This window comes from Coloeus monedula (genome assembly GCF_965178545.1).
Source record: "Coloeus monedula genome assembly, chromosome: 13".
Classification (NCBI taxonomy): Eukaryota; Metazoa; Chordata; class Aves; order Passeriformes; family Corvidae; genus Coloeus; species Coloeus monedula.
This window is the reverse complement of record NC_138793.1, coordinates 14,743,484-14,765,881: the sequence shown is the minus strand read 5'-3', so window position 1 is coordinate 14,765,881 and position 22,398 is coordinate 14,743,484. Positions and strand designations below refer to the sequence as shown.

At 55.2% G+C, this 22,398-nt stretch overlaps 2 protein-coding genes across 6 annotated transcripts in view; both read left to right on the top strand.

The window, feature by feature from the left end:
* Positions 1-104: 104 nt before the first annotated feature.
* On the top strand, positions 105-13,249 carry ZNF319 (zinc finger protein 319). 5 transcript variants are annotated; one of them, XR_014226786.1, is made up of 3 exons: positions 105-718; positions 2,182-4,345; positions 13,118-13,246. XR_014226786.1 is itself a non-coding variant. In XM_082290083.1 (3 exons), exons 2-3 carry the CDS (start codon positions 2,555-2,557, stop codon positions 13,172-13,174), a joined length of 1,698 nt encoding a protein of 565 aa, XP_082146209.1. In that variant the 5' UTR covers positions 105-708; positions 2,182-2,554; the 3' UTR covers positions 13,175-13,249. The 5 variants fall into 5 exon arrangements, 3 of the variants coding, with proteins under 3 accessions (XP_082146209.1, XP_082146208.1, XP_082146210.1); XR_014226787.1 differs by having other exon boundaries at positions 2,182-4,328; positions 13,118-13,230; XM_082290083.1 differs by having other exon boundaries at positions 105-708; positions 2,182-4,195; positions 13,118-13,249.
* The window catches only part of CNGB1 (cyclic nucleotide gated channel subunit beta 1), a 26,953-nt gene continuing 17,782 nt past the window's right edge, over positions 13,228-22,398 (top strand). The window contains exons 1-14 of the mRNA XM_082290119.1: positions 13,228-13,360; positions 13,631-13,688; positions 13,820-13,877; positions 13,993-14,113; positions 14,346-14,385; positions 14,540-14,606; positions 14,690-14,771; positions 15,143-15,176; positions 15,501-15,642; positions 15,748-15,823; positions 16,368-16,404; positions 19,789-19,945; positions 20,668-20,827; positions 21,224-21,390. Of these exons, the coding sequence (XP_082146245.1) occupies positions 13,271-13,360; positions 13,631-13,688; positions 13,820-13,877; positions 13,993-14,113; positions 14,346-14,385; positions 14,540-14,606; positions 14,690-14,771; positions 15,143-15,176; positions 15,501-15,642; positions 15,748-15,823; positions 16,368-16,404; positions 19,789-19,945; positions 20,668-20,827; positions 21,224-21,390 (1,289 nt within the window). The 5' untranslated portion in view covers positions 13,228-13,270. The remainder of the gene's footprint in view (positions 13,361-13,630; positions 13,689-13,819; positions 13,878-13,992; positions 14,114-14,345; positions 14,386-14,539; positions 14,607-14,689; positions 14,772-15,142; positions 15,177-15,500; positions 15,643-15,747; positions 15,824-16,367; positions 16,405-19,788; positions 19,946-20,667; positions 20,828-21,223; positions 21,391-22,398) is intronic.

Genomic DNA, 22,398 nt, shown 5'->3' with positions numbered 1-22,398 from the left:
GCCGGGACCCCCCGCTCCCCGGTGGCGGCGGCGCAGTTGCCGGCGCGGCCCGGCAGGGGGCAGCACGCGCCGCGCCCGCCCCGCCTCCTCCGCCGCCGCCGCGGCCGCCCCGGCCCGGCCCGCTCCGCTCCCTCCGCTCCCGCCCGCCGCTCCCTTCCCTCTCTCCCTTCCTCCCACCCGGCTCCCGCCTCCACGCCAGCGCGGGGCTCAGGCGCAGCGCGCAGGCCGCGGCCCTGCCGCCGGCGAGGCCTCCTCCCGCCGCAGGTGAGCGGCGCGGCCGCCGCCGCCGCCCTTTGTGTGCGCCTCGCCGGGGCGGGGGCGGCCCCGGGCGGGCAGCGATCCCCCTACACCCGACCCCACCGCGGGGCCTCCCGGCGCGGCGAAGGCCTCGGGGCGCCGTCCCCGCGCTGCCAGCGGGGCCGCCCGATGGGGAGCGGCGAGCGGCGGGCCGGGCCTGGCCGCGGGCTGCGGCGGCGGCGGCTGCTGGTGGCCTGCGAGCTCCCCGGCCGCCCCCGCGCCCCGCGCCCCTGAGGCGGCCCGGGCCCGGCGGGAGCGGGCCGGGCCATGCCGAGCAGGCCGCCTCGCCAGTTTGAAAGTACCTCTGCGCTCCCGACCGCGCTCCCTAAATGGTTGTCGCTTCCCACCTCCCACGGAGGGATGAGTTAGGCTGGAAGTGGCGCCGACGCGGGTCCCCGCGCAGAGCCCTCGGTAAGCCAAGGTTGGTATCGCCCTTCCCTGCGACGGGGCACAATCTTCCCTCCCCTTTAGGCCGAGATGCGTCGCCGGTGGGTTCATCCTGCCACGGTTCGCGGTGTGTGCAGGGGAAGGTGGCGCCTGGGCTGGGCTGAAGTTTGGTGTCCCGCCGAGCTCGGGTGCAGGTACCGTCACTGCGAGCCCTCGCTTCGTCAAGGTGAGCTCTGTAGGAGGAGGACGGCGTCCTGCGTGCCGGCGGGGCTGCGGAGGGGCCTTTGGGGGCTTTACTGTCCGAAACTGTGCTGGAGCACCAAATAATGAAGTGTCCCCCACAGGCAGAGGTGGGTCCAGCACTACCTGAGCTGTGGGGCACAATCCAGTCTCAGCTGAGTGCCGGTGGAGGTGGGGATGTTGGGAAGTGGGATCCTCTGGTGCTCTTTATTGCTTATTTTTAGACATAAAAAATATTCTCGTGGTAGATCAAGGATTCCTTACCCTGGGGGCAGGTGGTTTGACACAGACATGGGATTGCTCTTGTGGGGCTGGGGGCTCGAGGCCTGGGAGTGTTGGTGGCTGCTGCTCACCAGGGCTTGCACCTTTCTTCTCCCCTGAGGTGTGTTGACACTGCTGCTCACTGGTGGGTCTTATTGTTCTCTAAATTAGCACCAGGTTTTACTGGACATCTCTAGAAAGACTGGAACTTTTCAGTGAGCACAAGCCTGGTGATGCTCTGTATAAGGCCAGGCAGCAGCTGTGGCATAGGTTGTTTCACTTCCATGTACTTTTATTCCAAGGTTTGGTAGGACGTTCAGCTGAGCCAGTGCTTTAACTCTTCTTTTATCTTCACAGAGTGATCCCTGTGGGTTCTGTGTTCTGTCTGAGGATAGGAAAACATTGAGGGCAAATCTTCTCCTGAGCTCTCTGGCTCTTCCAGTCTGCAAGCACTGTCCAGAGAGGGGGAAATGCATTGTATACATCGCTTGGGTAACAGGCTAGATATCGAGGCTGAGAGAGGAGCAGAACTGTTTCACAGAGCTGTTTCAGCTGGGGTGGGATCATGTTAGGATCTGCTCCGACACCTGTAAAATCTAACCCAGTAGCTTCTTGATTGCACGGTGTTTGGTGCATGGCCTGTGCAGAGACCAATGTTCTCAGACAGTGCCCCAGTGGTGCTGGAGATCCAGTGACCCACTCAAGGCTGAGCTGAATGGGCCCTGGGCAGTTGTGCTGCCTCTCATGAGAGAACAACACCCAAACATGTGCCTGGCTGTGTCCAGGCAGAGCCCATCCCTTTCCAGGCTGAGAACTCCTTGTCCCAGGCCCTTTGCACAGCAGCAAGTGAGCCTTCAGTTCTGGTTAGCTCCCCCACACTGGCTTCCTGGTAGGAGGGATGCAGGAGAGTTTTCAAAGAGAGCCATGGGTCATGGCTGATAGAGAATTGTCTGTGTTTCTTCTAAGACCTGACATGAGCTGTTTTCTTTCTTGCAGAGAGAGCTGCTCCCTGGGTTGCTTCCTGCACCCTTCCCAAGTGTGAGCACATCGCAGCCAGCACGGAGAAGGGCCTCCTCTTGACTTCAAGGCACTTGCCTCTGCCTCCTGTTCTTTTGTCCAAAAGAAGGAAAAGCCAGACCAAATCAGTCCATAAAGAACTTGTGCTGATCTAAGGAGGAGGCTCTGGAGTCTCTGTCACCTCTTTTCTTCCCAGGATCCTGGCTGTGGGCTGGATTTTCTGTCCTCAGCTTCAGGGGATCAGTTACAGGGAATCAGGATCTCAGAATCTTTTGGTTTTGCTTTTACTTGAACCCTTTCAACCGGGAAGCTGAAGCTATCACTGCTAAAATCCCATTTTTTTTTCCCAAGCATGTCAGAAAGCTGGCAGCAGCAACAGCAGCAACCACAGCAGCCGCCGCCACCGCAGCAGCACCACGCTGGGGCAGCCGCCCTCCCAGAGCACTCCATCCCTCCCAGCACTGCTGACAACCCCTTGGGCTGTGCCGTCTACGGCATCCTGCTCCAGCCGGACCCCGGACTGCAGCACCACCAGCACACCCCCATCCAGGCTGGAGAGCCATCCCACAAATGTGGGGTGTGTGGCCATGACCTCGCTCACCTCTCCAACCCCCATGAGCACCAGTGCTTGCCAGGCCATGACCGCTCTTTCCAGTGTACCCAGTGCCTGAAGATCTTCCACCAGGCCACTGACCTTCTTGAACATCAGTGTATCCAGGTGGAGCAGAAGCCCTTTGTGTGTGGGGTTTGCAAGATGGGCTTCTCCCTCCTGACCTCACTGGCACAGCATCACAATGTCCACAACGGCAATGCCATGAAGTGCTCTATCTGTGAGAAGACCTACAAGCCTCCCGAGGTAGAGCATTCACAGGCTCTCGACCCCTCAGAGAAGCCCTACAGCTGCTCCATCTGTCAGAAAACCTTCAAGCACCTCTCGGAGCTGTCCCGGCATGAGCGCATCCACACAGGTGAGAAGCCGTACAAGTGCACGCTGTGTGACAAGAGCTTCAGCCAGTCCTCCCACCTGGTGCACCACAAACGGACGCACAGCTCGGAGCGGCCCTACAAGTGCACGGTGTGCGAGAAGACCTTCAAGCACCGCTCCCACCTGGTGCGCCACATGTACGCGCATTCCGGGGAGCACCTCTTCAAGTGCAACGTCTGCGAGCTGCACTTCAAGGAGTCCTCGGAGCTGCTGCAGCACCCCTGCACGCCCAGCGGGGAGCGGCCCTTCCGCTGTGGGGAGTGCCAGAAGGCCTTCAAGCGTCCCTCGGACCTGCGGCAGCACGAGCGCACGCACAGCGAGGAGCGGCCCTTCAAGTGCGACCTCTGCCAGATGAGCTTCAAGCAGCAGTACGCGCTCATGCGCCACCGCCGCACGCACAAGGCCGAGGAGCGCTTCAAGTGCAACCTGTGTGAGAAGGGCTTTGTGCAGCCCTCGCACTTGGTGTACCACCAGCACGTGCACGGCATAGAGAACCTCTTCAAGTGCAACGTGTGCCAGAAAGGCTTCAGCCAGTCCTCAGAACTGCTGCGGCACAAGTGCGTGCAGAACGCGGAGCGGCCCTTCAAGTGCGCGGTGTGCAACAAGTCCTACAAGCGGGCCTCGGCTCTGCAGAAGCACCAGCTGGCCCACTGCGCTGAGAAGCCACTCAAGTGCACGCTCTGTGAGAGACGTTTCTTCTCCTCCTCGGAGTTCGTGCAGCACCGCTGCGACCCGGCCCGCGAGAAGCCCCTCAAGTGCCCCGACTGTGAAAAGCGGTTCAAGTACGCCTCGGACCTGCAGCGCCACCGGCGCGTGCACACGGGCGAGAAGCCCTACAAGTGCTCCTCCTGCGAGAAGGCGTTCAAGCAGCGTGAGCACCTCAACAAGCACCACAGCGTGCATGCCCGGGAGCAGCAGTATAAGTGCATGTGGTGCGGGGAACGGTTCCTGGACTTGGGCCTGCTGCAGGAGCACAGCGTCCAGCACACGGCCGAGGGTGCCTACCAGGTGGCTGCCTGCTTGCCATGAGCCTCCCGCCCCATGGTGGTTTTCAGCTTGCATGGGACGCTCCTGAGCCTTGGCCTCCCCTTCCCTCTCCTCGGTTGTAGGCAACCTCCAGGGAGTGTGGGGGAAAGGGGAGGTACGGTGTATGGGCAGGTAAACTTTCCTCTGGCCTCAGTGGTTGATATGCCACCTGTATCAAAGTAGCAACAGACGACATGAACATCTCAAAGGGGTGGAAAGGAAAGGAGGGAGGTGGAGAGAGGAAACTATGGCTGTAGATGCCTGGTGTTCCCTGGACTGTAGTTCATGCTGTACCTGCATGTCCTGGGAGCTCAGCTGCCCGTTGCAGGCACCAGCTCTTTGCGTCCAGCCTTTTTCCCCTGCCCTGCCTGGCAGGGTTGGTGGGGAGGGCTGGGTGACTCTCCTCCTGGAGAGGGCTTAGGAGCAAGGCAGAGCAGGCCCTCCCTTCTCCCAGGGTGTGCTGCTTGGCATGGAGGTTTCTGCTGCTGGGGTCTAACAGCTTGGTCCAAGCTCCGTTGAGGGCACCATTTCAGATCATTAGTGTTGATTAACTGCCCCAACCTCCCCTGCTCTCCCTTCTTCTAGAGTGTTGAAAGGGAAAAGCCATGGGGCTGCACAGCTCCAAAAAGCACTTTGGCATTGCTGCTTTTGCAGTCGCTGGCTGTCACACTCTGCAAGGATTTTGAGTGAGCCTGCCCGCCCACTGTCCCTGCCAGCTGCATAGGGAACTGTAGGAAGCACTGTGCTGCTACCAGAAAGCATGGCAAGAAGCACTGGGACAGTCTGCCCAGGAGGAGGTTGTGGATTCTCCCTCTCTGGAGACATTCAAGACCCACCTGGACATACTTCTGTGTAGCCTGCTTTAGGTGACTCTGACTTAGCAGGGAGGTTGGACTAGATGATCTCCAAAGGTCCTTCCAACCCTGACAATTCCATAATTCTGTGACAGCATTCATACCCTGCTCCTGGCCAAGAGCCTGGCATTCAAGAGCTGCTTCCCAAGGGACCTAGCCCTCCTGCTGAGCCTTGCATCCAGTCCCTCACCCCTCGAGTACCCCTTGGGCTGTTAGTAGTACCTCCAGCAGGGTCAGGCAAAGGGCTGCCACAGCTTCAACACTAACAGGTGAGATGAACACTACAATAACCTACAACAGCAGAGGTGTTGCCATGGCCAGCAGTAATCCATGGCACATGCCAGGGGCTTGGTGTCTGATTTGCTGGACGAACCAGAGCAAGCCAGGAGAATCCTTTCTGGACTGCAGGCTCGGCTCCATGGGGAGGGCAAGGTTAGCAGTGGCTAAAGGAGAAGTCTATTTTTCCCCCTCTTGCAGGAGTCCTGTTTTACCCCTTTGCCCTTTCTTTACCTCGTCTGTATTTTTCAGGTTTTGCACACTTCTTGTAAACATCACTTAAAAATAAATCTCCCCTAGCAAGGTTGATGCAGCCTCAGGTGTTTTCCTCTGCAGGAATTTGCTGGCTTCTCATGTCCAAGAGATCCATTACATGTCAGTTAGATGCCTTGAAGGTTGAAGATGTGCTTACTAGGTTTCTCCCCAGCCTTCCCCTCTCCATCTTTGGAGATAATAAGATGTTAAGTATCCATCTGTGGAGATGTTCAATCCCTTATTGGATGTGGTCGTGGACAACCTGGTGTAGCTGACCCTGTGCAAGCAAGAAGTTGGACCTGATGGTCTTCAGGGGTCCCTGCCAGCCTCAGCTTTTCTGTGGTGTTGGCTGGTGGTCTTGTGAGGTTGTAGTGAGCCTCAAGTAGTGAACAGCAGCCAGTAAGTTGCCCATGTGCTGCACAAGTGATTAGGACAAGGTTAATAACTGTTGTCCATGGCAAGTGTAGACAGATTAACCTTGCAGAGGGTTGGACTGGGCCTGCATCTCTGGTGGAGAGCACCTGTCTGAAAGGTGGAGAAAGGCTTTAGTTTTCCATTTCCAGCATGGTGAGGGGAAACAGAGCGCATTTTCAGGGGCTGGGACGGTGCAGTGGCAGGTTAGACCCTGGGGCTGAGTCTTCTTCATGTGCAACTTTAAGGAGATTAAAACAGACTCTGCTCTCTGCTGCCCAAGGAAGAGGGACCCATGATTGTTATCTTACTTTGTGCTGCCTCAAAGATGTAGAACTTCCTACCAAGTTTTCCATCTGTGTTTCTTTTTCCTCTTTTTTTGTTTTACCTTTTTTTTAAAAGCAGTTTGTTAAAATTCATTAAAAATACTGTATAGTTTAACTTGATGTCATACTGGATCTTTAAAAAAAAAAAAGATGTGGTAACTTGGATTTTTAAAGAGCTCTTTAGTTCTAGGTAGCTGGTTTTTGCTGTTTAGTATGTAGTAAGTTCAGTGTATGCTTTACTGTAGGAGTAAAAGAGAGTCCAAACCAAGGAAGGCTAATCCTGTCTTTACAGAAGGGCTTGGTGGTGATGGAGGCTGAGAGTGTGGGACCAGATGAGGACTGTGGCACCCACCTGAATCCTTGCTTTGCTCCTGCCTTGAGCCGTGGTTCACTCTGCTCTTGCCCAGCACAGCTGCCAGGGGTTCAGTGGTTGCCCTGAGCACTTGAGCACAGTGCTGGAAGCCAGGATCAGTGCCCAGGGCTTGGAGCTTGCAGGGAGGCTCATCTTCAGTAGGAGGAAGGTGTGAGATGGAGGCGGCTGCAGCCTCCATGGGTTTTTGTGGCTCTGCTGTTTCTGGGGCAGCTGCTGGCTAGAGGAGGGTTTGGAGAAATCATTAACTGGCTGTGCCCTGCTCTCTTCCCTCCCCAGGAGCCCGGCGGGCTGCTCGGGTGACCGCCTGGTGCTTGGGGCAGAGGAGGATGGTGGTGAGCCCCAGACACAGCTCCACACTATGCGGTGGCCACGGAGCTGCCAGATTCTGTCCCCTTGGTACAGCTGGACATAAGGACTGTTGGGGGGTGTTTCTCTTGTGCTGAGCAGCTGGGCAAGCCCTGGATATCCCAGTGAGGAGCTGTGGCTCTGCCTAGGGTGTGGCAACAGCCAAACAGTGCCCAGGCAGAGAGTCTCATCAGGGCTGTGTGCATGGGGCCCCATGCCAGGGAGAGAGGGGATGCTGTGTAGAGCTGGGGGTGGATGAGCCCAGGTCCAGGTCATCAGCTGGTGCCTGTGAATAGGTGCCTCCAGGTTCAAAAGCAGCATGCTGCAGGATTAGAGCATCATTATTAGGACTGGCCATGAGTCCATGATGACTCAGTCTCTTGTTTCATTTGTTGCCCTGCAGCCACCCAAATCCTGTAGAAGCCCAATGGAGAACATGCAGCTGGAGCTTGGGGATGGAGGACCTGTGCAGGGTGGGCCACTGAGAGCATTTGGTATATTTTTATAGGAGCATTTTCTAGTTGGAAGCAGCAGTGTTGCCTACAGGGGGTAGGGGAAGCAGGTCCATCTCTGTTGCTGTGCCTTTGGGTCGTGTTTTTTCCAGTGAGGTGGGAGGTGGTGGAAGTAGCAGTAAGCATGTGTCAGGAGTGCTGTGCTGTGTGGGGAGACAGGGGCTGGCCTGGGACTGATGTCCCTGGAGCATCACACTGCAGGGCTCTCTGCTGACTGCTGGTGTTTCCTTTTCAAACCAAAGAGCAGTTGGGGCCAAAGGCCTTTGGGGAGTAAACCATGTTTCTACTCTGTACCTGTTGCACTTCGCTTCTGGTGTTTATTTCAAGCGACTTTCATGCTCCTGCCTCTGCTTGGCCTCTTGCATCCCTCACTGCCCTGCAGCACTTAAGAGAGCTGCTGTGCTGGAACTGGTGTGCCATCAGCCCCGTGGCAAGTGCTCGTGCCGGTTCAAGACCTGGTTGCCAGTCCACCTGAGGATGCTGTGTGGGGCTGGGTAGTGGGTGGTCCCTCCCGATGGGTGGTTCTCTTTGACAGGCAGTCTGAGCATAGGGTGCTACTGGGGAGGCAGCAGGGAGAGTTAGGTTGGGCAGAGGTTGTGTGGGTGTTGTCCAGGACGTAAATCCTTCTCTCTAGGGCTCTTCCTCTGGCTTCCTGGATCCAGGAAAGGGTAGTCTGTAACCTGGGCTTTTACTGACCTTCACATCCCCTTAGCCTACCTACAGGATGCCTTTAGCTGTCTCAGCCCCTTCCCTTCCACAGCTTATACTTTTAAAAGACATTCTCAGCTTCTTTCTCTTTGTTCAGTTCTTTATTTGTAAGCAGTGGTTTGTTTTTCATCACATTTTCATCCCCTTTTCCATACTGATTGTGAAGTCGCTTCCTTCGTTCCCGCCTCCCTACGCTCCCCCAGCCCCAAATTCCTTTCCCAGGCTGAGGCAGGATACAGGTGATACCAAACCACTGATGGTGAGATCAGGTGTTTAGGACCTGAATCTTGCTGGAATCCAGTGGGTGCTTCTGGTCCTTCCCCACAAGAGGCCATCCACTTCACTGGGCATGGGTGATGCCAGTGGCCTGGCAGCTTGGCTCGGCCAGATCCTGCCCATGCTCTGGCAAGCGAGTCCAAGCCAGGACCAAGGGCCAGAACAGAGATGTAGGAAATGGGGACTGGGGTGGGAGCAACCATTTGCATGGTGGGTGCCTTCGTCATGTCTCCAAGGCTGGGGATTAAGTCAATGAAGGACTGTCAGACATTCCTGGAGAGATGTTGTGGCTCTGGGGTGGGCTCAGACGACACAGTTAGTTCCCCTGGGAGTGCCTGTGGAGCAGCTGTGTACATCAAGCAGGTGACTGAGCTGAGTTAGCTCTGGCAGGGACACCCCTGGGACCATGGGTATGCCCAAGTGGCCCAGCCAGCTCTCCAGTGAGCAGATGCCATCTCTGCAATCTGGGTGGGAAGATGTGCATGCTCTGGTCTTGGGGCCCATGTGCTGGACTGGGGGACAAAGGGGAAAGCATCCTCTGACAGAGTTTTGGGACCATCTCTGGGTGCTCAAGCCTGCCCTTGCAGGGAGGAGAGGAGGGAGTACAACACTTTCTGCACTTCCTTGGGTATTTACCATCAAGTCCAGGCTGCAGCTGAAGCCTGGCCATTAAAAAATAGGCAAAACCCTCTTGTTGCACTTCAGAGTTTGACTCTTTCTCCATTGGGTGGCAAGTTCACCTGTGGGAAGGTTCCTGTGCATGCAGGTGAAATGCTGAGGTTCAATAAGGGCAGGCCAGTGAGGGTTGGGGCTGGCAGCTCCTCCTGGGCCTGGTGAGCACCCATCTTCTCCCCAGCTGCCCGGCTTCCTCCGCAGCATCTCCTGGCAGCTGCCTCTGACACTTCCTGGGTGTGAAGATGCTGCTCTCACAGTGTGCCTGGGATGCTCAGTGGGGAGAGCAGGACCCCAGGTGGGAGCTGGACCGTGGGCTTGTCTCTGAGTGCCTCCAAGCCGTGGATCTGAGGGACTTCATGGTCAGTGAGGTTCTTGGGCTCCTCCCCAACCCGTGGTCATGACTCCGGTAGAGTTCCCAGGGCTGTTGGAAGTTGCGGCCAAGGTTGCTGAGGTTTGTGTGGCTTGCAGTGCCTTTAACACTGCTCTCCGTGTGTTTCTAAGATGATACTCCATGTATGTGTGTATATATATTGTAATAACACATCCCGCTCTTCTGTGTGAGTGTCAAATGGTTTTGCTTTACTAATAAATTTATAGTTATTTATACCTTCCTGTGGGTGTGTAAGATTTCTGGAGCAGAGGCCATGTGCCAAGCGCTGCCTCCTCATATATCTTTGTGCTCTGTCTGGCTCTGCTTGGGGGTTTTTTTCATGTTTTCTTTCTTTCCCCTGAACTTTCTTGAAGTAGAATTAATGGTTCACCTTCCTCGTAACCAGAAGATGCAGGGTATCAGCAGGCTCCCAGGGGCCAAAAGCAAACACAAGCAGAGTCTGCAGCATGGTTTTTGCCCCTTGCTACGGTTGGAATGATCCCTCCCCAGGGCAAAGCTCTTCCCTGGGAGCTTCAGGGCAGGAGCAGGCAGGAGTCTCTTCCTGCCAGAAAGGAGCAGCTGTTCAGGGGGGCAGAAGCTGATGCATGTTGTGCTCTGGGGATCCCAGCCCCACATACAACTGTTCAGGCTTTTCCAGAGGGTTTGTGTTGCATCCCCCCACCTGTGATGGCAAGAGAGGAGTGTGTTAGAGAGGTGCTGGGACCGGGCAGGATGGGTACTTGTTGCCCACCAGGATGGAGACACTCATGGAGCCAGGGAAGGAGGAACTGGGTCAGGGAGCTCCAGCACTGCTCCAGGGAGCTCTGGACTTACGGAAACAGGCTGGACACAGAGCAGAGAAGCCATGCTGGTACCAGGGTTCCAGGGTGTCACTGCAGCCAAGATTAGGGGCAGTGGGAAAGGCTGGCAGTCGTGCAGGGCTGGAGGTAAACGGATTGCAAAGCAGCAATTGGCAGGCTCAGCAAGGGGAGGCTTAGCTCAACCCAGCACAGATTTGCTCTCGTTGCTCTGAAGCTGGGGCAGAGCTGTGGGTGGAGCACCCTTGGCACATCACCCTCAGCACGTCACCTTGTGTCACCCCACGGGGTTTGAGCAGCTCCACTGCTGCTGCTCTGCACATCCCTGCACCCACCTGCATATGGGTGAGACGACTGCCTTCCCCACAGCACTGCCGGTGAGTGCCTGGGGTAGCTTTGGTGGCTCCACGGATTTTGAGGGTGCTCAAGCTTCTTTGATTGCGGGATTTTCTTTGCAGCACCCTGCACCGAAACCAGGCTGGCTGCTGGGAGCCTGGGTACTCGGGACAGCTGAGTGCCAGTAATCCCATTTGCAGGCAGCGCAGGGCTAATCCTTGCAGAGCCCTGAGCGGATTGAGGTGGGTTTGGGGGAGTCAGTGGCGAGCTGCAGTGGCCAAGGGAACCCACGCATCCAAGGGGTGGCTTCCCAGGGAGGCAGTGGTGAGCCTAGGGGGTAAGTGGCAGCACTGGAGGTGAGGGACGTGGCTGGGATTTAGCAGGGCCACCTCTGCACATCACAGGGGTGTTTGGTGCTCGGAAACAGAGCCGGAGGATGAGCTGTGCCGGTCCGTGGGGAGCAGTGCTGTGAGGGCTGGGTAACGTGGAGGGTTTGATCAGCTGCTGAGGGGGAAGGAAAGACCATGGTGCTCCCTGCTCCAAATGAGGCTGTGGGTCTGTGCCCTTCTTGCTCTTAGAAATGAGACTAAGGCCCTTTGCTGGCTGGCAAAAGGAACTGCCACAACAGGTGGTGGCACTGCTGGGTGCCTGCAATGCAGCAGGATGCATGAGACTGCCAACTCTTTCATGCCTTTGCAGGCAAATCCTGGCTACTTACTCCTATTTCTTTCAGCAGCTAATTTTGTGGGGACCCACAAATGTTTCTGCCCAGTTCTTGTTCAGATTTGGCAGGGGAATGGCTTCTGCCCTCCACTTTCCTTCCCAGATTGAGGACAGGTGTATGCTCCAGCCTTTTACAGCTGCACAAGCTCATGTCGAGGGAGGAGGAGCCCTTGACTGACAAGGGGGGCTCGCTGCAGCCCCACGGGGCTTTCTCTGGGGTTGTTTGGGCTCAGTTGTGTCTGTGAACCCTCGGCTTCTTCGGGACCTGTGAAGTGCCAAAGCATGGGTGGAAATGCCTCTGCTGCACAGTACTGCCAGCTTTTCCTTGCTGTTCCCAGGGCATTCACAGCTCCTTAATCCCTTACATCCAGTGAGAGACAAAAGGTGATTTAATCGGTTTCTGGTTGTCAGGCTTCTTGGGAGGTGTTTTACAACCACACCATCCACCTTTGGGGTGTGAGGGTCTCTGGGAGAGCTGACCCTGCCCGTGGTGTGCTGGGGGCTGAAAGTGCTGCATGGAGCGATGCTTTGGCTGCATCCAAACCTGGCTCCTGGCCTTGCCGAGGTGCAGGCAAGCAAAGGGCTGAGGACACTCATCACCTTTCCTGCAAACCCCAGCCTGTTTAGATTTAAGGAGCCAGGCTTTGGAGAGCCCCCAGTGAGCCATCTCAAGGGAACTGAAAGTGTCCTGCATCCCTGAAAGCTGCATGAGGGGTTAATTCAAAGAGTCCAGTGCTGAGCAGCTTCCAGCCTCTACCTGCTGCATGTGGGACTGGGATCATGTGTGTAACTGGGACTGAACTCCAGTGCAGTCTCCTGGCCGGGCTGGAAGGAGCTCAGGGATTTGCTTTCTTTTGCCCTTCGCAGGTGTCACCTGGGGGCTGTCTGAGGTGCTCCTGAGCCCTTCATTGAGCAGAGTGGGGTATCTTTAGAGGGGCATTTTGGGCAGAGCGCAGCTCTTTGGAGGGGCAACAGCAGGAGACACCCCCAGTTTGAGCTGGATGAGAGCCCTCAGACTCTTGTCTGGTACCTAAGAATGGGAATGTGCAGCATCATTTGGCTTGCTGCTGGTGTATCCCAGCCTGGAGATGCTTCACAAAGGGAAGGAAAGGACCCAAAAAGACCAAGCAGCCAGAGCTTTGGACAGCTGAATCCCTGCCTTGCAACATCTTACTTTCACCTACCCTATCAACATCACAGCAGCCGGTGCTGGCTGCCTTTGCTGCCCTTGCTAGAGCCCCCAGCAGGTACCTGCCCCAGCAGCCACCATGTCCCTGGGGTGTGGCTGAAAGGCAGTGGAACAGAGTTGTTTCATAGGGGCAGAAAGAGGGGATATGTGTGTTGGGACATGAACTTCCTCATAAAAAAATCTGTTCAAATTACTGTTCAATTTCCCTCGAATGAAAAATGATGGGGAGAGTAGAGGACTCTGAGCAGAGCATCACAATTTCTGTGGTCTGTCTGCAATGGCTTCCTAGTCCAGACAGGTTGTGAAAATAAAACACCTAAATGAGGAGCTACCCTTAGGAAAAGCAAGTTTAACTGTAAGCTTCAAATAGAGAGTGCTTGCTCACAATAGCAGTGAGGGATGAGGAGTTGAGCTGGGTTTGGTCTGGCTGTGCTGCAGTGCCATGTTTCCCAAGCAGGACGTGGAAACGGAGGGACACCAAGGACCTTTTTTGGCTGCTCTGGAGACAGCGTGAGCAGCTGGTGCAGCCAGTGTTCCCTGGGCAGTGTGCACCCCTGCTGCTGGCCTCTTGCCAGCTGGAGACCCCTCGGCACTGCCCGCAGCCAGCGGGATGATGGGCTGGATCGACCGGGTGGTTCCCCAGCCCCCGGCGCCCCATGTGACAGAGGAGACCCCTGTGCAGGAGCCAGAGCCAGTTAAGGTGAGCAGGGATCCACTTTGGGGGGTAATGGGGACACCATGAGCATCATGAGAGATGCCTGGTGCCTCTGCATCCATCCCCAGCACTGCAGCACCCAGGGGTGCTCCACAGCATCCCCAGGAGGGATGGGGGCCAGGATGTATTCCTACTCGGAGCTGCTGGCAAGCAGCAGGAAAGGACGGGGAGTCCCTGGGGTTTGCAACTACCTTCTAACAGGGACAGTGTCCTCTGTGCCTTGCTCCCTGACACCTTCTGCCTTTTGCCCTGAAGGCACCAACAGGAAAGGCCAGCGGCCCCACGGATGCTGCTGACCAGGCACGCACTGAGGGTAAGCCCCACACTGGCTCAGGCTGCACATCAGTGCTCCTTTACCCGCCTGTCTAACTCCTGCCTGGCGTCCTGGGGGCTGCCACAGTGGTGATAGGAGCTTGCCTTTTTTCTTCCCTGCTGCCATTGAAGGAACGGAAAAGAAAGTGGCGTTTGTGGTCTCTGAGGACTCAAGTTCTGTGTTTGAGAGGTATGGCTCCTGCACCCTTCAGCGTGCAACATGATTTGCTTGGGATTTTGCTTTTTGTTGGGGGCTGGATGCCTTGGATGGCATTCCCAGCCTGACTCACACCCTTCCCTGGCAGTGTGGGGAGTAGTGTGCTCTCTTGGCTCTCCTATGGGCTGGAGAAGGTGATTCCCCAGCCAGCTCCAGGGCTGCAGGCACTTGGGAAGAGCTTTGAGACAAGCATCGACATTGCTGACGAGGTAGGAGACAGATCTGGGCGATGGTTTAGTATTTGAGCTTCTATCTCTTTTTACCTTTTCTTCTTTTTTCCTTCTTATCACTCTCCCAGTGCTAACTGGGAGTACTAAACCTTCCCTGCATGGGTTTCTGTCTTCATCCATCCCTGGGGAAAGAGCAGGTTTCCCTCCCCACTCAGTGGGATGATCCCCCTCTTGGCTGTCGGGTTTTCAGACAATTTGTTTGGCTTTACAGACAGAGGTCCAGGTCCTTGGGGATGAGGACAACAGTTTGGGTAAGGAGAGCTGGGAGTTTGTAGTTTGCAGCATCCTGGGACTCCCACATCCCACCTCCCTGATGGGTGATGCCGGCACTCTTGTCCCCTTGTGCTGGCCTGAAGCTCCCAGCACTGCAGATTCCCCATGGCCACAGCAGTGCTCTCCTTGCAGAGATAACCCCCTTCGATCCCGAGGAGGACGTCTCTGAGGACGAAGCGGAGGCCGACGCGGAGGAGTGGTGCGTGCCCAGCGAGCCTGGGGGGATGCGGGAGGGCAGGAGAGCGCAGGATGAGCTCCCCGAGCGCGGCTCTCTCCCCGCAGGGCAGGAAAGCGGGTGCTCAACTGGCTGTCACAGGGCTTCGAGAGGATTGTGCCGCAGCCTGAGGGGATGAAAAAGCCGGAGGTGAGCACTGCCCAGCTCGGGAAGACTGGGGGGCTATCGGGTAGAGAGGAGAGTGGAGCCAGCTCCTTGCCTTCATCCTCCCGCACACCCGAGCTGGGACCGTGGGGAGGAAAAGGGAATTCAGCAGAGCAAACAGAGATCTCTGGGTGCCGTCCCGGTGTTCCTCAACCTGGCTGCATGCAGGGAGGACCCTTCATTTGGGACAGACCCACTGGTGTCAGCAACGCTGGGGTCTGGGTTTAGTGGTTGTTGTCAGGGAAATGGGGCTGAGCATGTGGGTCCTCTTGCGCTGGGGGACACGTCCACCCGGGGTGTCCTGAGGCCGCAGGCAGTGCTTTGCCACGTCCACCCGTCCCTCTGTCCCTCTGCAGACCGAGCCGAAGAAGAGCGAAGGCGCGGTGGAAGGTGAGCGATCCGATCCCCCTCCCTGGGTGCCTCCGAGAGCCCGGCTGCGGGCAGGCACCGCTGCTGGCACTGCCCCTCGTCTCCATGCCCGGGACTCCCACTGTGCTGGCAGGGGTGGGAACACGGGTCCCGCCATCACGGCACCGCCCCTACACCACTTCTGTCCCCAGACTGCCCACGTCCTCGTCCCCGCCTGGGTCCCCAGGGAAGAGGCTGCCAGGGAAGCCCCCGAGGCCTGTCCCCTTCCTGGCTTACTCCTCTTCCCAACAACTTATGTCTGCTGCATTGCCTATCCTCCTTCTTCTTTCGAATAAACCTGAGCAGGCACAAAAGAGACTAAAACCCAGGCAAAGTCAAAATCCAGCACTTCAGCCGGACAGAGCACCCCAGCGGCAGCAGCAGCCAAGGGGCAGCCGGGGCCAGTGACCGCCCTCAGCCCTCAGTCCGTGGCTGTGGACAGCGGCAGGTAACCACAGTGGCACCTTCTGCCGGGCTCCGGTGGCCAGAGGGACGGCTGATGTGGGAGCAGAGGCTCTGGCTGCCAGGTCTAACAGTGGTGTCTTGCCTCCAGGATGTTCACCTGGTTTGTCCAGGGGCTGGAGAAGGTGATGCCACAGCCGGTGACCAGGGAGGCGCGGGACACACAGGTATGCTGTCTGATGGATAGGGAAAGAGCACGGGAACACCACATCCCTGGTAAGCAGGGTGTCCCCTGCCGTGCAGATGACCCTAGACCAGTGCTGGGACCTGCTGTGGTTTGGGCTGTCACCAAGTTCCATAGAGAGAACAATTCCCCATGACCTGCTTAGCTGATGAAAGCCAGTATTTGGCTTCTAAGCAGCAAGAGATCCCATAGCATGTGCTTTTATTACTGTTTCCTTTCCTCTCTATGCAGCACTGGGTGCTGTCCATGCTCTGGCATCTCACCCAGAGGTGGTCCCAGCTTTAAGGAGAAGCTTTACAAAGCTCTCCTTTCCTTCCCTGGCCCCCAGGCAAACTCACTTATGTGCTCCTGCCCTGTACCATTGAGTGTGGGGATGCTTGTGCCCATGGCCAAGCCATCCACCTTGCCACAAGAATGGGGTATTTAGGGTAAAAGGGCCACCTTTACTGAAAATGGGGCATTGAGGGTAAAAATTAAGGTTTACTGAAAATGGGTGATGTCTCATGGTTCCCTTCTCCTCTTGACAGGGAGTGGCCACAGCAACCTCAAGTCCTGTGGAACAAAGTAAGTGATGGCTCCATCTTGTCATGATGGTTTGACTGCCAAGCCTGTCAGGAAGGTTATTGGGAAGAGGGGTCACTGGCAACTTCTATCCCCTGGTCTGCCCTGGGTGCCAGCTCGGGAGCCCCTGGAATCCCCCAGGGAAGCTATGGGAAGTTGTTGACACTTAAGAAGAGGCAGCTGTCGTGGAGTTGTGGTGTGGGCTTGGTAGAACTCAGGCTGAGGGAGTCTGCAAGTGCAGCATCTCACATCCTCAGGCCCCAGGTTTTGAAGTTAGTGATGATATCAAGGTCTGTCCAGAGCTGTGCTGGAGCTGGAGGGATTTGGTCAAAGAATTACAAGGGAATTCAAACCTGCTGCTTTCTTTCCCTCCTTGGCTGTTAGCCAAGCCTAGTGTGAGATGTCTAGGAAGGTACCCCAGGAAAACAAAATGCTGGGATTAGATGTCTTAGAATGGAGTCTGCATGGTTGTGGGGAAACCTGCAGGGTTCACACTGCTGCTTGCCTGTGGAGGGGATCAAGCACCAGCTCTGCAGGCAGAGGGGCTTGGCTCCCCACACCAACCACTTTGAGGGATGCTGGACAAAGCTGCCTCTGTGGATGGTCTGGGCAAGGTTACACTGTGCAAGTGCTGTCCCTTGAAAGGAGTGGCTCGTTGGGCTGTGGGAGCTACTGATGGGAGCAGGGACCTGCTGAGGCACACCGAAAATGCACAACCCCAGGGATATGCTGGGAAGTTGCTCCCGCCAGGCCAGCAGCCCCTTGGCAGAACCTCAGAGAGGGAAATCCTGAGGGAAGGCATTTCTCCACGTGTTTGTACAAACTGGAGATGTGTGTGCTGCCGTGGACCTCAGAAAGAGGCAAAGCCAGGGATGCCACTGCATGTGCTGGGTGGGCACAGCCTTGGTGCCCAGATGGCTTTGGTGCATTGAGGCATCTCCAGGTCACTTAACCTGCCCAAAGAAGGCAACGATTGGGTCGAGCAAGAGATCTGCCCTGGCACCAAACTGCCAGCACGCTCATTAATGTTTTCCTTCTCCTTTTGTTTCAGGGGGCAAAGGGGCTTAGCGCCTCTGAAACAAATGGAAAACGAAGACCGTGGCAAACCAGCCCTTCCCACACCCAAATGAGACCAACCTGAGGAGAAAGCACAGCTGGGGAGGAAAAGCAAAGGGGAACCTGCAAATGGTCTCTAGCTCCTTCCCAGCTGGGGCAGTGGGGACCCAAGGCTGGCACAGGGACCCAGTCCCAGGGCTGTCCCACTTGGCTCCCTCTTTGCCCTGGGAATTGGAGCTATTGGTTTTGCAGGATGATATCTATGAGATGGGAGCTATAATTTATAGCATGGTGGAAAAGCATCACTCAGGACACCTCAGTGGCAGAAAGCCTCTTGCTACAGTCTCCCAGCACTCCTGGCCCCCCACAACATCTGAATATTCATCCCAAGACCCCCAGCTGAAATCTCCAGGCTTCTTTGAATCAACTTCTGCCTCTGAGGTTTAATGTTATAAACCTCTTGTCAGCTCCTTGTTGCTTTTCTTCCATAACTGAGTGTTTCCTCCCAGCAAGTGGAAAGGGCTCTGATTTGCAGCAGCAAATCAGATGGGTGAGGTCAATCTCTAGGTGAATAGGTAGGACTTACTGGTTAAAAATATTTGCCCGGGCTCTTCTCAGAGAACTTACCCAAACTTTCCTTACCCCCAACTACAGCTGCTCCCTTCTAAAGCTCATATCTCCATGGTTGCAGCACTAACTGCAGCAGCAGGAATGTCCCAGCAGGGAAGGGATTCCAGGGGCTGTCTCCAGCCCAGAGGTGTGCAGCCAGCTGTGGCCAGTGCAGACACACTGGACTCAGGGGGGTGAGAGCCCCTACACCCCAGGTTTTAGGTACAGACCTTGGAATAGTAGACTGGTTTGGGTTGTGAGGGACCTTTGAAGATGACCTGGTCCAACCTCTCTGCCATGGGCAGGGACACCTTCCATCAGACGAGATTTCTCCAGACCCCATCCAACCTGGCCTTGAACACTTCCAGGGATGGGGCAGCCACAGTACACTATTTCTTCCTTGTGTCCAAAATGAATGTCCCCTCTTTCAGTTTAAAACTGTTGCCTCTTGTCCTTACAGACTTTGGTAAAAAGTCTTTTTCCATATTTTCTATAAGCCCTTGATGTATTGACAGGCCAGGTTAAGATCTCCCACTGTCACATCTCTTTAGGACCATCTCTTTACACCATCTGTAACAATGAGTTGTGAGCCAAGAAACCTCCCTGAGATCCATCCCCTGTGTTTATAATGAATCTTGCTTGTACCAGGACATGGTTTTAGTATTCACCTCATTTTCATATCATGTATCAAAAAGTCATGGTGTGTTTTAAAAGCCGTCTCCCTGATTGCTGTCCCATGTTTTAATTAACGGAGATCCAGAGGGAATGGGCTAAAGGCATTGTGGACACCATGGGGTGGGTAAATAAGCCACAGATATGACACTGCATGGGTTTCCTGCCTTTCTGTAGTTCAGTTTGCACGTTTCCTATTAGCTTTGCTGTGGACATGTAAGTTTTGCTGTCAGGCAGACCTCAAAATAAACTGGTTTTACAGTAAGCGGATGTGCTTCCTCCTCCTATTTCTCTGGCATGAGCCTGACGTGGTAGAATGGGTACCCCTGGGACATGGAGAGTGCTCATCATGGGTCAGACTCCTCACTCTGCAGCTGGCCTACAGCCCCCCAGTGATGCTGGGAAGTGACAAGGGTGTGGGATGTTCCTTGCCTGGGAGAGTGCTCGGAGTGGACAGGACATAGTGCTTGAGCGTTGTGATGTGGGCTCTGGGCTGGGCCTTGCAGACCCAAGGCCCTTGGGCTGTGTTAGGACAGCAATTCACTGCGGGTTCACAAGGGGAAAGGCTTTGGGCTCTTCCAAATTGCAAGGAGAGACAAAACGTGGCCTGGATGTGGGCCAGGTCATTGCTGGTGGAGGTGGCTACACGTGCAGGGAAGCCAGCAGTCATCTGTGTGCAGAGGGTTACAGGTTTCATAGAATCCCAGAATGGTCTGGGTTGGAAGGGACCTTAAAGCTCAACCAGTTCCAACCCCCCTGCTATGGGCAGGGACACTTTCCACCACACCAGCTTTCTCAAGGGTTTCACGGGATTTTGGCTGCACTTGGGACAAAATGATGAATTTTCTTTTTCCTTCTGGCAAAGGGGCCCAAGGTATCTGTCCAGCACAACTCAGGGGCAGCAGAGCTGGCCAGCTCTGCACAGGCTGAGAGCTGCTTCAGCACTGCCCCATCGAGCAGAGGAAACCTGGGATCTGCCCTGGCCTCTTGAGAATGTGCTACTGTCACTTCACCACCTCCCTTTCCCCCTTCCTGTTTCGGTTCATGCAGCCCCTGGGGAGCAGGAGCAGACCCATCTCATTCTGCAAGAGATCGATGATGACCGGATTAACGAAGGGGTGACGGCCTGGGCTCACAAGGCTGAGCTGGAGGCAGCTGCTCCTTCCCTTCCCACCATACAGGAGGAACCTCAGGAGGAAGAAGACAGGTAGGGGAAATGAGATGCTGTTGATAGGCAGGTCTCTGTGTTCTCCAGTCACAGTGTGGTGGCCATGGGAGGGGATGAGCCTGTCCCTGGGCATCCATCCTTGAAAGTGCTGGCAGTGGAGCTGGTGGCCGAGGTGCCTTTTTCCAAAAGGGGGGCATTGCCCACTAGGACCCAGAAGGTGTTTGAGCAAATGTCTTCTGATTTTGGTTAGGGCAGGTGGTGGCAGAGCCATGATCACAGTGCCCTGCAAAGGACAGGTGAGGGAGGCTCTGCTTAGGCTCCTGTAAGTAGATTTTGGGCCCAAGGCAAGGGGCCTTGGACCTTGCTCCCATTACAGTCCCAGCTGTAATGGCATTCAGAAATGGAAGTTGTCTCTGTATAATCCATCCTTGCTTCTCCCAGAAGAAAGCCCTGCTGAGCTCTCCTGAGGGCTGGGCAGAGAGTTCAGAGCCAGGAGCGAGCTGTGTTGCAGCAGGGGGGTGAAAGGTGTCCATGCTCGCTCACAAGGGGTTTCTGAGCCCCCCAAAATGCCCCCTGAGCCCGGCACACCTGGGTGAGCACAGAGGTTCCCACCTCCCACAAGGGCAGTGCTCAGCTTCACTAAGCACAAGTGATGCCCTGAGCCACGCTGGCTCAGCCAGAAAACACTGAGCACGCAGGGCTCCTCGTGTGAGGCTCACACACACTCTGTGCGTTTTACCTCATGAGTTTCTCCTTTCCAGACTGTCTTTGTGCTCCCCAAACACTACAAAGGGGGAAGAGGAAAAGGAGGAAGAGGATAAGAAGGAGGAGGAACAGAGGAAGCAAGAGGAGGAAGAGGAGAGGAAGAAAGAGGAGGAAGAGGAGAGGAAAAAGGAGGAAGATGAGATGAAGCAAGAGGGGGAAGAGAGGAAAAAAGAGGAAGATGAGATGAAGCAAGAGGAGGAGGACAAGAAAAAGGAGGAAGAGGAGAGGAAGAAAGAGGAGGAGGAGGAGGACAGGAAAAAAGAGGAAGATGAGATGAAGCAAGAGGAGGAGGAAGAGGAGAGGAAGCAAGAGGAGGAGGAGGACAGGAAAAAAGAGGAAGAGGAGAGGAAGCAAGAGGAGGAGGAGGAGGACAGGAAAAAAGAGGAAGATGAGATGAAGCAAGAGGAGGAGGAAGAGGAGAGGAAGCAAGAGGAGGAGGAGGACAGGAAAAAAGAGGAAGAGGAGAGGAAGCAAGAGGAGGAAGAGGAGAGGAGGAAAGAGGAGGAAGAGGACAGTGAAAATGAGGAAGAGCAGAGGAAGGAAGAGGAGGAAGCGGAGAGGAAGAAAGAGGAGGAGGACAGGAAGGAGGAGGAGGACAGGAAGAAAGAGGAAGAGGAGAAGAAGGAGGAGGTGAGGAAGAAAGAGCAGGCGAAGAAAAGAGATAAAGAGAAGAAGAAAGAGGAAGAAAAGAAAGAGGAGGAGCAGAACGAGAGTGCAGAGTGAGTGGCTCCCGTTGCCTTTATGGCTTTGTTGGAAATTAGCGTGATTGCAGCTTTTGTTTCAACCGTGTTCACCAGCTGGAGAGGCTGAAACACCCAGAGCTCCCAGCCTGGCAGGCGGCTGGCGTGTGCTGGGGAGGAATGGGTGCTGCTGGGGAGGCATGGGATGCGGGAGCGATGCTTTGGCAAACCGGCTGGCCCCAGGGCTCGCTGCTGACGCGGCACCGGGTGACAGGCGAGTGTCTCCTGGTGACAGGCGAGTGTCTCCTGGTGACACGGGCTCCTTCTCCATCGCGGCCGCCCGTAGCAACCGCAGCCCCTCTCCCGCCTCTTGCGGGAGCACCCAGCTTCGGAGATGGTCCCTGCTATTTAAACCATATCCATTAATTCAGGGCACTCGGGATTATTTCGGGTGTTACAGAGCTGAATGTAAAGACAGGATTATGTGTTGTGTCTGCAAATGCTGCTTCATACAAGTAGGTACAATTTTACATTTTTTCCTGTTATAGAAAATAGCCTAGTTCTTGTCAGCTGTGGTGACTTTGGTCTAGGTGGTATTGAGAGACATCTTTCTGCTTCGGTTTAGTAGTTTGCTCTGATTTCACATGAGATAAACATTTAGGGATTTATTACCTAGTACTATAATATTATTTTCTGTTAATTCCCCTAAAGTAGGTAGATTTTGAGGAAGAAGCTGAAAACACATGATTACTCAGTGTCAAACCCATATGTTTGTGTTTCATCAAAATCTGTTCCTGGAGCCTCACTATAGAAACTTGAGCTTCAGTTTTGGGGTGAATGAGATGCTGCTCCATCCTTCAATATGTTTGTTTATTGGGAGACGAGAGAGAGACCAACAGGTTTTCTAGTTCAGGATGGAAAGATTTATGATTGCATTTGAAGGGAGCGTAATTTTTTTTAAAATTAAGGGGGAAAATTATTAAAAATAATAAACCAAATACCTTCATGCATTTAGCTGTCTTAAAATTATTCTCATTATCCCAAATC